Source organism: Trifolium pratense, linkage group LG5, assembly GCF_020283565.1.
Source record: "Trifolium pratense cultivar HEN17-A07 linkage group LG5, ARS_RC_1.1, whole genome shotgun sequence".
NCBI classification, from domain to species: Eukaryota; Viridiplantae; Streptophyta; class Magnoliopsida; order Fabales; family Fabaceae; genus Trifolium; species Trifolium pratense.
Window position 1 is genome coordinate 54,182,920 of NC_060063.1, and position 16,582 is coordinate 54,199,501.

Here is a 16,582-nt window from a genome sequence, read left to right on the forward strand (position 1 = left end):
GTTTGGTCCTTAAACCATTTTAGGGTTTAATACATATAATTAGCTAATTTTAATTCATGTTATTTCGTTTCTTTTTAAATGTCATTTTACTGCTGATTTAATGTTCCTATTTAATTTTTGGTATTTTAAAGGTACGATTCGTAAGTTATACTTTGTCAATTATTCTTACATTTTTCATAAAACTAATTAATGTTATGTATTTGGAAAATTAAGTTTGTTTATTTGATAAATTGTTGACAACTGGTTTTCGATATAAATTCAAAGTGTTTCGATGGGAAACTATTTTTTTTTTTTTACATAACATATTGAATTTATTGGAAAAAGAAAATTTGTGAAAAAAGTAAGAATTTATCGGTGGATTAAAATGAAGATAAAATAGGAACTAACAATAACTACCTTGTAGGCGTCGATGAACCGGCAGGACAATCACGACGGAGGTTTAAACACGGTGGAGGATCGACACCAACAAGATAGATCCGAAACCAACACAACGGACAAGAAGATGGTGCAGAGACACAACTTGTCGCACCACCACCCTTCTAGGCTACATCTTGAAAAAGTGGACGTTGGATTACATGGAGGGTCTAGCGATATAAGAAAGTTAGAGAAAGTTCGTGGAGTTAAAGAGAGAAAAAAATGATAATCCAACTTTTTTTTTCAATGACTAAAAAAACATACAAAGGCATGAACAAACATCAACATGCAGCAAGAATTATGAAAATTAGCACAACCCTTGTTGATTGGGTAAGAAAACGTAAGGAAAACCTGAGAGAAAGAACTATAGGAGCGGGTGGAACACGAAATGAACAATGATTTGAGATAGTAAAGAAAAAGACAAATGGTTGAAATGATGAGTTTCTTGTCAAACGAGCTCAACCACTATATAACAACACATAAAAGTTTCAATTTGGTCCCTAGATTTGCTAATGTGTCATTCGACAAAACTTTTCAATTTAGTCCATGAGATTTGCCACATATGCATTAATGTGACATGTCAGCACAATTAACTTTGTTAGTTAACACAAGAGATGACAAGAAGACTAACTTGTGTGATGTTTTAAAACTCATGCAACGTTTTAAAACCAAACCATGACGTCTAACATCAGCAATTTCAGCATTTATATCAGTTAAACTATGATTTTTTCCGTTTTCAAAGTAGTGAAGTAGATAATATTCAACATTTTCCATTGGTCAAAAAAAAAAAATTTAATCCCTAAAGTTGACTGTTACGTTGTTGGTAAAGTAGTTGTGAAATTACGATAAACCCTACGCACGATACTTCTCTGTTCTTCACCACAGCGAACGGCAACACAAAATCCACCGCCACCGCCACGCACCGCCCTACGACCGTCCACCATTTTTCTCTCATCTCTCTGATTTCTGTTCTCTCTCGGCTCTTGCAGGTCTCTCTTTCTCAGCCGCAAAACCTCTTTCTTTTTCACTGTATAATTACTGAGTTTTTTTTTTTGAATCATACTGAGTTTTTGTTAACTACTTAACTTGTTATTGATTTATGGTGCTCATTATAACTCATTTTTCAATGTTGTTATTGAATTTATTGAGTTGTTCATTTGTTATTGAATATTGTTGAAGTTGCTTTTAGGCATGTTTGAATTGACTAATTTGAGCTTATTTACTAGCATAAGTTTTGCCATACTGTTTGGGAGAAATTATAAAAACAGCTTATTGACATTTTTCATAAGCTTTTTTCAGCTTATTTTCATAAGTTCTTCAAGATAGTTTATGAAAATAACATTTAACATATACAAAAGTAATTTACCTTAATTTATCTTTTGCTATAGAAATAACTTATGTGAGCTTATACATAAATGGTTATCATGATAAGCGCTTATGCTATAAGCTTCAAATTAGTTTTTTATCCAAACAGGTCTTTATTGTTGTTGTTATTGTTATGGTGCATAAGCTAAGAAAAATCCATTCTCTATGCTGTTGATTTATTTAATGTTGTTATTATTGTTATCGTAGGCTCATAAGCTGATTTATTGTTATTTGATTTATTGATTTCATGAGGTGGGGAATGGTTTTTCCATAAGTTGCTCAAAGGATCATATTTATTTATTTGTTTGTTTATTGAATTACTGATTTGTTTGTTTATTGATTTATTATTTTTGTTATTCATTGTTGTTGTTTGTTGATTTATTGATTTGCATCATGAAATTGAAGTTTACAAAAATTGATTATTTTTTCAAGAGAAAAACTTCCGAGTACGAAAAAGATGAAGAAGTTATAAATTTGAACCTGTTAATGTTTTTGCTATACAATATCATTTGCATATTTAATTTATAAATTAAAATATGTTTTGGAAAAAAAAACACAATGTTTTTATTTTAAGAATTAAGCAAAATCCTAAAACAACATAATAAGAAGGACTTTGCCTTTTTCTCTTTTGGTTGGCAACAGAACACGGCTCCAATGTCGGAATTCAGAACCGCAAAGACACGAAGGGGCAAAAAGGAGCTCCAGAAGCGTGCTCCCAAACTGGTCAGTATCATCACTTTTTCCTCCATTTCTTTCTTTCTCATTGATCTTGATTTTTTATTTTTACGATGATTGAGGTTGTTGTGTTTTTCCTACAGATTGAATCTGGTAAGAAAACGCTAGTGCTTCATGGGACCAAAACTAGTGCTGTTTTGAACACTGTGTTGACTCAGATTTATCAGCTCAAGAAGGAAAGTGCTGTTAAGTATAGCCGTAAGAATGACAATATTAAACCTTTTGAAGCTGGTGGTGAGACCTCTTTAGAGTTTTTCTCCCAGAAAACTGATTGCAGTATCTTTCTGGTAATTCTTGTTATTGTTGTTCTCTTGTCACAAGTTATTTGATTACTTTTTACTATTTGGTAATCCCTGTTATTGAAATTAGTGTTAGCATTGATTTAGGCCCTGTTTTGATTAACACTTTAATTAACTGATGAAGCATTTCTGACGCTTATCATACAAGTTGTGTATAAGCTATTTCTATAACAAAAGTCCAACAATTTATAAGCTTAGTTGTGTTCGTAAGATATCTTGGAGCTTTATGCACATGTCAAAAGTTGTTTCCATAAGCACTCACAAACAATCTCACTAGTGTTTATATGCCAATAGATAAGCTGAAATAAGCCAATCCAAGTAGGCATTTACCATTTGTGTAAGAGAAATACATATATTTTACCTGCTTTCACACCATTTCTAAGCACCTGTGTTAACAAAGTGAAAATTTGAGCCATGTTCTTAAGCTATTTATTGCCTGAACTGTGTTCTTAAGCACCATTTCTAAGCTATTTATTGAACAAAGTTAAAAAATATAATGGTAGATCTGGGACAACTTCAGTTGTATTCGGAGTGCTAGTATTGCTTGAAACTTGTGATGCAAGGCATTTTTTTTATTATTAAAAATGTGTGATAACAATTGACATCACATGTAGTTAGAGCCCCAAATATTGCATGGAAATCGGAAAGTGATTTTGTAATGATTAATGCTTCTTGTATTTTGCAGTATGGATCTCACTCAAAGAAGCGACCTAATAACCTTGTTATTGGGAGAACATATGATCACCATGTCTATGATCTGGTAGAAGTTGGGATTGAAAATTTTAAAGCCATGGAGTCATTTATGTATGATAAAAAGTTAGCTCCAAAGGAAGGTTCAAAGCCTTTTATGGCTTTCATTGGAGAAGGGTTTGAGTCTGTTATCGGACTAAAACATTTGAAGGAAGTTTTACTTGATCTTTTTCGTGGAGAGGTGTCTTTGTTTTTCTTTCTCTTTCACATTAGTTTGTTGTCATGGAATATATTAATAAATTTATGGAAGTGATGCACATGGTTCTTGCAGGTTGTGGAGAATTTAAATCTTGCCGGAGTGGACCGTGCATATGTATGTACTGCCCTGTCATCAACTAAGGTGTTTTTTACACACTGTGCTTTGCGGCTGAAAAAATCAGGCACAGTTGTCCCAAGAATGGAATTAGTAGAAGTTGGCCCTTCCATGGATATGGTTATTCGCCGGCATCGTCCTCCTAATGAAAGTGTAAGGAAGGAAGCCATGAGAACTTCAAGGGACAAGCCAAAGAAAAAGGTTGTCAAAATCTCTAAATCTTTCTAGCTTATCATTGTAGATTATAATGAAGTTCCATGTCTAAATTGTGTACTTGCTCTGTGTCTTATAGGAGAAGAATGTTAAAAAGGACCCCCTACAAGGAAAGATTGGAAATGTTTATATTCCAGATCAGAAGGTATTAGTGACTATTTTCATTCTTTGCATAAACTATTCGAGTTTATTCATTCGACTAAGTAGATTGATGATTGTGCTTATTATAACAATTTATAATTGTCTAGATTGGAGAAATGGCTTTGCCCAATAAATCGAAAGGAGTGAAGAGGGAGCGCCGGGAAGCCAAGCAAAAACATGGGAGTGATGATCATGCATCGAAAAAGAAGAAGGAAGATTCTTAAAATATTATAAATTATATACCCGTTGCCGTTCCCTCTTGATTATGAAGTGATCAAGGTGGCTTGAATATTCTTCATTTCACACATACAGGGAATATTTTTGTCGCCATTTAATTGTAAGCTAAAGCTATAGTATCCACCGCCTATTTTCATTAGTTTTTTTAAATAGTTTTAAGGGAATGTGCAATCAGAAAATTTGGATATGTTTGGAAACTGACACAGGAATTTGGATCTTAATGCCATTTTCTGCTGCTTTATTTAGCTTAACAGTTTTCCATTTGAAGTTGGAATGTGTTTTTGTGCTAATAGTGATGCGCTCAAAGCTATTGATTCATCTATGGGACCTTATTGGTTCTTTGCTTTATCCTATCAAGTGTATTTATTGGAATATGTTTTTGTCTGCTTCTTTTGTTTATTAGAAAAGTTACAATGCACAACACTTTCATCAAGTCGAATTTCTTTAATAGAAACAAATTCTTTAAAGATATTACATTGTCAATATCAAAATGAAAATTCAAACTTTACATCATATTGTACAAGTAAATCCAAATGCTACTTTTAGTGCATAGAATACAAAATCTTATCATTGTCTTTTATTAAATGGTATAGTAATTTAAAACATGTTGACAGAATATGAAGATTAATAGCTTGGAAATGGTGAATTTGAAACTACTAGTCTGTTATTTTCTTGAAGATCATGTAAGTTGTTCCAAATTCATCTAAGACAAAAGTAAATAGGTGGAAGCAGAACGAAATTCAGACGGAGTAGTACTACAACAGCACCGAAGTGTGTCTGGTGTCCAAACGTCCTACACATAAGTGATTAGGTTCAATTAAATTTTTCTTCAATTGTTATCGGTGTCGACATGTTCTTGTTAGTGTTGCGTCTGGTGTCTATTATGTGTCAACTTTGATTTAGTAAAGTTGACAAGTGACTGGTAACCAAGTGTTTTAATTTGAATGGACACAAAAAAATAAATCTATTCACTATAAAAGTCATATGGACCAAATTGAAACACTAGTGACTAAGTGCTTTAATATTAATTAATGGACCCAAAAACAAAAGAATATCTACTAGAAAAAATATCTAATTTTGACTATAAAACAATACCTACACAGAGAATTTTCAACAGATCTAAAGAGTAAAGACAAGTGACTAAATGTTTTAAGTTTGATGGACAGAAAAAATATGTATGCTTCCTTTATGCTTCCATTTCTCCTCTACTCACTGATTCTGCAATCCATCTATGTTGTAGCTCAAACAAAAAGTACCATATCTATTGGTGATTCTTTTACTGCAACAACCAGCACCTCTCCATGGTTGCTTTCACCTTCTGGTGACTTTGCCTTTGGTTTTCTTCCACTTAAAGAAACTGATCTTTTTTTACTCTCCATTTGGTATGCCAAAATTTCTGAGAAAACTATTGTGTGGTATGCTAATGGAGACAGTCCTGCACCAAAAGGGTCAAAAGTGGAACTCACTGCCAATGATGGTTTGGTGCTAACTTCTCCAAATGGTGTCAAGTTATGGAATACTCAAGGACTCAATGCTAAAGTTTCTCGTGGTGTGTTCAATGACACCGGCAACTTTGTTCTTCAGGATGGTAAATTCATTAGTCTGTGGGAGACTTTCAAGTTTCCTAGTGACACCTTGTTGCCTTCTCAAGTTGTTGAAAAAGGAAGAAAGCTTTCTTCAAGGCTTAAGGAGACAAATTTCAATAAAGGAAGGTTTGAGCTTCTTTTACAAAGTGATGGTAATCTTGTTATGCATTCTATTAATTTACCATCTGGTTATGTTAATGAAAACTACTATGAAAGTAACACTGTTGGATCCAGTACATCAAGTGCTGGAGTTCAATTAGTCTTTGACAGATCAGGATACTTGTATATTTTGGGAGAGAACAATGAGAAATACAATGTATCAGAAGGAGTGAGTAAAGTCTCTACCACCGATTTTTATCTTAGAGCAACTCTTAATTTTGATGGAGTGTTCATACTTTACAAGCATCCAAAGAGTTCAACTAAGAGTGAAGGTTGGACCACAGTGTGGTCTAAGCCTTATAATATATGTACTTACACTGTCAGTGTAGGTAGTGGTGTTTGTGGATATAATAGTTTTTGCACTTTGGGAGATGATAAGAGACCAAAATGTCAGTGTCCAAAAGGTTACTCACTGATTGATCCTAATGATCCATATGGTAGCTGCAAGGCAGATTTCATACTAGGATGTGAAGAAGATGAACTAAGTAAAACAAAAGATCTCTATGAGTTTGAGATTTTGATTGACACTGATTGGCCTCTATCAGATATTGTGCTACAAAGACCTTTTACTGAAGAACAGTGTAAGAAATCTTGTATGGAAGATTGTTTGTGTTCTGTGGCTATTTTCAGGTTAGGTGATAGTTGTTGGAAGAAGAAGTTACCACTCTCAAATGGGAGAGTTGATCCAACTCTTAATGGTGCTAAGGCCTTCTTGAAAGTGAGAAAAAATAATGCCTCCACCATACCCCTCACAAATAAGCACTAAATACTCTCTAAATAAGTTGGTAATCATGATTGGCAGCTAGTGTTATATGCTAGTCCTTGTTGTGTTGTTAAAGTGAAAAATAAAATTTGGCTTTATGTCTTTGTATCAAGTTGTGTCTTTATGTTCCTTCAACATTACTATTGGAGGTTCAATATTTGTTTACTTTGTGTGAACAAACTTGATTATATTGTTGTTTTGGTTTGGATGAAGTTAATTTAATATCTAACTAAGCAAAATCTTCGGTCAATATAAAATAATTTTACAGTGTAATCTAATAACAATTATGTACTCCTTCAAATTAACTCATTATACCCACTTTAATTTAATTATATGAGATGGAGGAATGTTTGATTTCAATTGGATGTCGGTATAAAATTAATTTACATTGACATATTATATCTATTAAACTCTGAAATATAGATGATCTTCACTTGCACTATACTACTCCCTCCAGACACAAATATAAGAAAAAATAACTGTTTACGCGGTATTTAAGAAATTTAGTTAAGTGTAGTTAATTTTTTTGATTTAATGCAATACATGAGTTAAATTTACTATATTACCCTTTGAAAAGTGATTTGTGCCTTGGAAATCCCATAAACTTTTGAAAAGTGAAGTGATTAAATAAGGGTATATTAGGAATATTAGTATTAATTAGTTTAAAAGTAGTTGACTTTTACTTATATTTGTGTCCAAAATTTAAAGTTTTTTTTTTCTTATATTTGTGTCCGGAGGGAGTATTGTTTTAAAAATTTGTATTTCATTTCTTACATGTTGTCTATTCTGCACTAACCTCAATCATTATTTTTTTTTTAGATCAATCAACTGTTGAATTAGATAAAAGACATTAGAGTATTTAAATCCGTTTTAAGAGAAACTTGAAACGAGAGAAGTATGAACACTAAAATTTGTGGGGATGAAAGAAGTTGAGTACTTTTGTGGTTTGGAGGACCAATGTAATAAAGAAGAGTGACTAAAAAAAGTAGGTTCCATGACTTTTTGATTTTTCTTGTGATTTTTGAAAAATGAATTGTTCACACGTGCTATTCTCTTGTTTTTTCTATGCAAACATCACACTGACGCACAACTCAAACGTATGAAAACACATGTATGAGGTAGTTTTTTTTTTTCTCCAACCAACAACACTGAAGTATAATTGGCTTTTGTTTTATAGTTTATTGTCTTAACACTTAAGTACAATTTTAACTCACATAATTAACTCCAGTTTGTAAAACTTTCAGTTTTAGTCATCCAATTTTTGTACTTAAAAAGATGATTTGTCATGTTTTAAATAACATGACATACCGTTCACAAATCCTAGCTCAATTGACAGAAATGTCAAAATTGTTAGGTCGAACGGAGTTCGAACTCGGATCCCCTCTACTTTGTGCGTTTAGTTTTCAATGACTTGTCATTTCATCTATAATCTATCTATAAATAACATGACATACAACTAGTTTTGGTCCCACCAAAGACTGCTTTTTATCTTCTTTTCTTGTTCATCTTCATTGATTCCTTCCCTTCTTCTTCATCTTCATGATTATTTTCATAAACTTCATCAACCAAACCCAGAAAAAAGTTTGAATATCTGTGTTACATATTTGCCTCTTCTTCTTTTGTATATTATAATACAGCTAAGTGGTTTTATATTAAGTTGTACTATGGTTCAGTTTTGTTAATATACTTCTTACATCTATGTGATAGAATCACTTTGTCTTTGATTGAACAATGTCACATTAAAACAAATAAATAGAAAAGTCACAATGTAGAATGCTTTTATTAAGTCCATCAACTTGTATCACACGTTTGTAATTTCTCACAATGTACAATGTGTTTATTAAGTCTGCACAAAGAATATTCAACAGATAGAAATAAGTTTTAGGACATGAACAATGTAGCTTTCTATTATGCTTGTCTTTGATTTTGCTTTCTTTATTTTTCTCTGTCATTTAGCGATTACGTGTTTTAATTTCTATCATCTTCTCTGATGTGTTATTTCCTTCTAGCTGTTTATCTCTTCTGGGTTGTTTCCTTGCTCACTAATTCTACACAGAATATTCAAAAGATATAAAGACTAATGACTAAGTTATGAAATTTTTATGGACACAAACAATAGCTATTTACTATAAATATCATATGGACCAGATTGATTCAATAATACAAACATGGCTTCCTCTCTACTTCTTCCCTTTCTCCTCTACTCACTGATTCCCCAATCCATCTGCGTTGTAGCGCAAACCAAAAGTACCATAGCCATTGGTGATTCTTTTACTGCACAAACCAGCTCCAATCCATGGCTGCTTTCACCTTCTAGTGAATTTGCCTTTGGTTTTCTTCCACTTAAAAACTCTACTGATCATTTTTTGCTTTCCATTTGGTATGCCAAAATTTCTGAGAAAACTATTGTGTGGTATGCTAATGGAGATAGTCCTGCACCAGAAGGGTCAAAAGTGGAGCTCACTTACGATGATGGGTTGGTGCTAACTTCTCCAAACGGTGGCAGGTTATGGTATAATGGTGAACTCAGTGCTGAAGTTAGTTACGGTGTGTTCCATGATAATGGCAACTTTGTGCTTCAAGATGGTGAAAACAACCCTCTTTGGGAGACTTTCCACTTTCCTAAGGACACCTTTTTGCCTTCTCAGGTTCTTAAAAAAGGTGGAAAGCTTTCTTCAAGGCTTAAGGAGACACATTTCAGTAAAGGAAGGTTTGAGCTCCTGTTTCAAAATGATGGTAATCTTGTTATGCATTTTATTGATATACCATCTAGATATGCTAATGAAAACTACTATGAAAGTGAAACTTTTGGATCAAATACATCAAGTGCTGGAACTCAGTTGGTCTTTGACAGATCAGGGTACTTGTATGTCAAGGGAGAGAACAATGAGAAATACAATATGTCAGAAGAAGAGAGTAATGTCTCTACCACTGATTTTTATCTTAGAGCAACTCTTAATTTTGATGGAGTGTTCACACTTTACAAGCATCCAAAGAGTTCAACTCAGAGTCAAGGTTGGACTATAGTGTGGTCAAAACCAGATAATATATGTAGTTATATTGCTATTGAAGGTAGTGGCGTTTGTGGATACAATAGCTTCTGCACGTTGGGAGCTGATAAGAGACCAAAATGTCAGTGTCCAAAAGGTTACTCGCTGATTGATCCTAATGATCCATATAGTAGCTGTAAGCCAGACTTCATACAAGGATGTGCAGAAGATGTACTAAGTGAAAGAAAAGATCTCTATGAGTTTGAGATTTTGATCGACACTGATTGGCCTATGGCAGATTCTGTGCTTCAAAGACCTTTTACTGAAGAACAATGTAAGGAATCTTGTATGGAAGATTGTTTTTGTTCTGTGACTATTTTCAGGTTAGGTGATAGTTGTTGGAAGAAGAAGTTACCACTCTCAAATGGGAGATATGATAAAACACTTAATGGTGCTAAGGCCTTCTTGAAAGTGAGAAAAGATAATACATCCCTTGTTGGTGTTCCGCAAAATTCAATCAATGTGACCAAGAATAATAATAGGGAAACTTTGGTTTTGGTTCTTTCTGTGCTTTGTAGTAGCTCTGCTATTCTCAATGTTGTATTCATTGTATCAATCTGTGTGATCACCACCTCCATTTTTCAGTACAAGAAGAAACTTAGAAAAGTTAGTGAAAGTGACACTTATGTTGAAATCGAATCCAATTTGCGCTGTTTCACTTATGAAGAGCTTAAAGAAGCTACAAATGGATTTGACAAAGAGCTAGGAAGGGGAGCTTTTGGTATTGTTTATGAAGGAATCATCAACAACAACACATGTTCCGAAACTCGCGTGGCAGTGAAAAAGTTGAACAGTTTTTTGTTGGATCAAGCTCATAGGGAATTCAGGAATGAACTGAATTCCATTGGTCTCACTCATCACAAGAACTTGGTTCGTTTACTTGGATTCTGTGAGTCTGGAAGTGAAAGGTTGCTTGTTTATGAGTACATGAGCAATGGAACTTTAGCAAATTTTCTTTTCAATGTTGATGAGAAACAGAAACCAAGTTGGAAACTGAGGCAAGAAATTGCAATAGAGATAGCTAGAGGACTTGTGTATTTACATGAAGAGTGCATCACTAGGATCATTCATTGTGACATAAAGCCTCAAAACATACTCCTTGACGATTACTTCAATGCAAGAATTTCTGACTTTGGATTAGCCAAGTTGTTGAATATGAATCAAAGCAAAACCAACACTGGCATAAGGGGAACAAAAGGGTATGTTGCACTTGAATGGTTTAAAAACTTGCCTATCACAGCTAAGGTTGATGTGTATAGTTATGGTGTAGTGTTACTTGAGATAATTTCATGCAGAAGATGTGTTAAAGAAATGGATCAAGAAGATGAAGAGAAAGCTATCTTAACTGATTGGGCTTATGATTGCTACAAAGAAGGTGTTGTAGATGCATTGGTTGAGGGTGACAATGAGGCATTGGCGGACAAGGAAAAGTTGGAGAAATTGGTAATGATTGCGATTTGGTGTGTTCAAGAGGATCCATGTCTTAGACCAACCATGAGAAACGTCATACATATGCTGGAAGGTACTGCTGAAGTGCAAGTTCCACCATGCCCCTCACCAATTAGTATTGAATATTCTATAAATTAATAACTTGGCATGCAAGATCTGTAGATGTTTGTGTATTAAGCTGTGGTTTTTTGTTTCTTCAACATTAATAAGTACTAGATTTATGTTTGTGTATTGCACCGTATGCATTTCTTCATCTTTTCAATGATGAGCAACTTGTTCATTAACTCCATTATGATCACACTGCTATTGCATAACTTTAACACCATTAAAACGGTTGGAATAAACATTTCACTTTTTCAAGTTTGGATGCTAAAAATTCTTTTTTTTTTTTTAATTTGTATCAATTGCATAGTACTTGCTGGCATGTGGCCCAAATTTGGTTATGGTTGACATCATGTTTGGCTAGAAATCGACTCACAACTTGTTACCTTGGCTTTCAAGAAATATTACGTTATTCCTTGAACTCTTTATAACAGATAGAGGAATTGCATGCATATTCTTTTTCAAATGCATTTAAAGTCACTCACATTTTCAGAGAAGAGAATTGTTGTATTGATAAAATAGTCAATATTTGTTTATCTACAAATAACTCATTTGGTGGAATAGCTTGTCTAGCTCTATTTCGAATGATTTCAGTTACAATAGGCTAGAGAAATTGCATGCATCTTCTTTCTCAAATGCATTTTATAGTCACTCACATTTTCAGATAAGAGAATTGTTGTGTTGATAAAGCGGCCAATATTGGTCCATCAACAAAAATCTTCACTTGGTGGAATAATTTGTCTAGCTCTATTTGGAATGATTTCAATCACAATAGGTCCACGACTTTATCTTTATCTCATTGACTTTTCCTTTGTAAGTTTTTTAATGTGGCAGAAAGATTCTTACACTTTGAATTTTGGTCTAGTCCTCACAAAGTTCATTATATGTTAAGAAGTCCCACATCGGTTGAGAGATGACCTGATTAAGTGTTTATAAACCAGGGGCAATCCTCACCTTACAAGCCGGTTTTGTAAGGATGAGTTAGGCCCAAAACTCAATTTTAAGATGGTATCAGAGTCTATCAACGATTCGTTGGGCCACTTCGTCAGGCCGCCTGCAATCAGGTTTCTGATCGGACCCTCCACCATTCATATCCACGCCTCAAGCCTATAGCACTTGGCGCGAGCGGAGGTGTCAATTGCGATATGGTCTGACTAAGTGTTTATAAACCAGAGGCAATCCTCACCTTACAAGCCGGTTTTGTAATTATATATATATTTGATGAGGGTACTTCTTAGATGACTTCTTTAGTGTGCCAATATAGTTAAGATGTCTTAGTTGTAACCTTTGGACTTTTTGGCTTAAAAAGAAACTGATACTTCTTACATTTGTGTTATTCTCTCACTTTGATTCAACAAATAATAGAAAATTACAAGTGTCCAACAAATAATCAGTCACTTTGTGTCATGCATTTGTTTTTTTCTTTTTAACGTGTTGTATCATATGACTGTTATATCCAAAATTAAACCAACTTGCATGTTAGTTTAGAATATTCAACATAGACTAGTAAATGTAATGACTCAGTGCTAGAATTTAAATTATTTTTGTAAGACTTTAAACCTATTATCTGAGACCACTAATCCGAGAGATATTAAATCTACCATCCACTAATAGGGTCCATTTAAAGTCGAGATCTTAAGCCTCAATCACCCGAGAAATTCACTCAAAGGTCTCAAGTCTTCACCATTAGGCCAACCCGAATCCATGTAGATTTACAAACAGTAGCTATTTTACTACCAAAAAAAAACCAACTATTTGGATCAAATTGATGATAGAATCTAGACATGGCTTCCTCTCTACTTCCCTTTCTCCTCTACTCACTGATCCTTCAATCCAACTGTGTTGTAGCTCAAACCAAAAGTACCATAGCCATTGGTGATTCTTATACTGCACAAACCAGCTCTTCTCCATGGTTGCTTTCACCTTCTGGTGAATTTGCATTTGGTTTTCTTGCACTTAAAGATACTGCTGATCTATTTTTGCTTTCCATTTGGTATGCCAAAATTTCTGACAAAACTGTTGTCTGGTATGCTAATAGAGACAGTCCTGCACCAAAAGGGTCAAAAGTGAAGCTCCATGCAAATGATGGGTTAGTGCTAACTTATCCAAATGGTGACGGGTTATGGAATACAACTGAGGTAATCAGTGATGGAGTTTTTCGCGGTGTGTTCATTGACACTGGCAACTTTGTGCTTGAGAATGCTAATTCCAAAAGTGTTTGGGAGACATTCAAGTTTCCTAGTGACATCTTGTTGCCGTCTCAGGTTGTTGAAAAAGGTGGAAAGCTTTCTTCAAGGCTTAAGGAGACAAATTTCAGTAAAGGAAGGTTTGAGCTTCTTTTACAAGGTAATGGTGATCTTGTTATGCATTCTATTAATTTACCATCTGGCTATGCTAATCAAGACGACTACTATCTTAGTAATACTAATGGAGACACTACATCAAGTGCTGGAACTCAACTGGTCTTTGACAGATCAGGGTACTTGTATATCTTGGGAGAGAAGAGTGAGAAATTCAATTAGTCAGAAGTAGAGAGTAAAGTCTCTACCACTGATTTTTATCTTAGAGCAACTCTTAATTTTGATGGAGTGTTCATACTTTTCAAACATCCAAAGAGTTCAACTGAGAGTGAAGGTTGGACCACAGTGTGGTCTGAACCTAGTAATATATGTAATTATATTTCTAAAGAAGGTAGTGGTGTTTGTGGATACAATAGCTTCTGCACTTTGGGAGATGATAAGAGACCAAAATGTCAATGTCCAAAAGGTAGTTACTCACTGATTGATCCTGATGATCCATATGGCAGCTGCAAGGCAGATTTCATACAAGGATGTGAAGAGGACGAACTAAGTAAAAACATAAATGATCTCTATGAATTTGAGACTTTGATTAACATTGATTGGCCTTTGACAGATTCTGTGCTCCAAAAGCCTTTATTGAAGAACAATGTAAGAAAGCTTGTATGGAAGATTGTTTGTGTTCTGTGGCTATTTTCAGGGAAGGTAATAGTTGTTGGAAGAAGAAGTTACCACTCTCAAATGGGAGATTTGATGTAACACTTGGTTCTAAGGCCTTTTTGAAAGTGAGAAAAGATAATACCTCCCTTGTTCCTACAATTCCAATAATTGTGAACAAGAATAATAACAGACAAACTTTGGTTTTGGTTGGTTCTGTGCTTTTGAGTGGCTCTGCTATTCTTAATGTTGCATTTATTGTAGCAATATGTGTCTGCATCTCCGTCATTTTTCAGTACAAGAAGAAGCTTAGAAGTGCTAGCAAAAGTGGCACTTTTGTTGAAATTGAATCCAATTTGCGTTGCTTCACATATGAAGAGCTTGAAGAAGCTACCAATGGATTTGACAAAGAGCTAGGAAGGGGAGCTTTTGGTATTGTTTATGAAGGAGTCATCAACACATCTTCCAAAACTCGAGTAGCAGTGAAAAAGTTGAGCAGTTTTTTGATGGATCAAGGTCATAGGGAATTCAGGAATGAACTAAATTCCATTGGTCTCACTCATCACAAGAACTTGGTTCGTTTACTTGGATTTTGTGAGCGTGGAAGTGAAAGATTGCTTGTTTACGAGTACATGAGCAATGGCACTTTGGCAAGTTTTCTTTTCAATGTTGTCGAGGAACAGAAACCTAGTTGGAAAGTAAGACTAGAAATTGCAATAGGGGTAGCTAGAGGACTTGTGTATTTACATGAAGAGTGCATCACTGGGATCATCCATTGTGACATAAAGCCTCAAAACATACTCCTGGACGATTACTTCAATGCAAGAATTTCTGACTTTGGATTAGCCGAGATGTTAAACATGAATCAGAGCAAAACCAACACAGGCATAAAGGGAACAAGAGGGTATGTTGTCCTTGAATGGTTTAAAAACTTGCCTATCAACGCTAAGGTGGATGTGTATAGTTATGGAGTAGTACTACTTGAGATAATTACACTTAGAAGATGTGTTTTAGAAATGGATCAAGAAGATGAAGAGAAAGCTATATTAACTGATTGGGCTTATGATTGCTACAAAGAAGGTTCTGTAGATGCATTGGTTGAGGGTGATAATGAGGCATTGGAGGACAAGGAAAAGTTGGAGAAATTGGTAATGATTGCTATTTGGTGTGTTCAAGAGGATCCATACCTTAGACCAACCATGAGAAACGTGTTACATATGCTTGAAGGTACCGCTGAAGTGCAAGTTCCACCATACCCCTCACCAATTAGTATTCAATATTCTCTAAATTAATAAGTTGGCAAGCAATATTTGCAGATAGATTGTGCTAATCCTTGTTTTGTTGTTTTATGTGAAATGTAATATTTGAATTTATGTCTGTGTATTAAGTTGTGGTTTTTTGTTCCTTCAACATTAATAAGTACTTCAGATTCATGATCTTGATTGATTAGTTTACTTAGTATGAACAAACTTGATTACATGGTTGTGTTTTTTGGATAATGTTAACTTAAGTCTAATAATAATATATTTTGTACCCTAAAAAAATGAACATCTTAAATACTTTATATTATAAGCATATAAGTATATTATGATTAATCAAATTATTGTTTAACTAGAATTGTATTTCTAGTGGCATGAGGTTTGTTAACTAACATCAGAACAAACATTTTGGTCTTCCACTATCTCAAACTATGTTAGAAATGAATTTTGGTTCATAATTTTATATGAAACTAACATAGCTTTGTTGGTTTGTGCAGAAAGTTTATGTTTCTTGAGAAAGGATTCATCATCTGCTTGGTGATAACTTGAACATGATTTTTCAGTAACATAATTCACTTAGGGTAGAGAAAAGCATGCATAAATGTCTTAAAAACTTAGTATTCACTGGACATCACATTCAAAAGGTATATTGAAGGATGGTTCAGCACTGTTATTGGACAACTTCAATACCATGTAATAGATCTCAACCGTACAATCTCAAACGGATGGCCGAGGTCATTTATAGTTAATTTTTTTACTGTATAATTTGAACTGTCATCGACGACCTAAATTG

The 16,582-nt window shown here is 34.2% G+C and overlaps 1 protein-coding gene and 1 pseudogene across 1 annotated transcript; both read left to right on the plus strand.

Moving 5' to 3' along the window:
* The first annotated feature begins 1,085 nt into the window (after positions 1-1,085).
* Positions 1,086-7,155, plus strand: LOC123883212 (ribosome production factor 2 homolog). The gene is made up of 7 exons (XM_045931952.1): positions 1,086-1,403; positions 2,422-2,502; positions 2,598-2,801; positions 3,499-3,744; positions 3,835-4,077; positions 4,169-4,234; positions 4,338-7,155. The coding sequence occupies exons 2-7, from the start codon at positions 2,434-2,436 to the stop codon at positions 4,452-4,454; spliced, it is 945 nt and encodes a 314-aa protein (XP_045787908.1). The 5' UTR covers positions 1,086-1,403; positions 2,422-2,433; the 3' UTR covers positions 4,455-7,155.
* LOC123886902 lies at positions 5,641-15,978 on the plus strand (annotated as a pseudogene).
* The last annotated feature ends 604 nt before the right edge of the window (positions 15,979-16,582 follow it).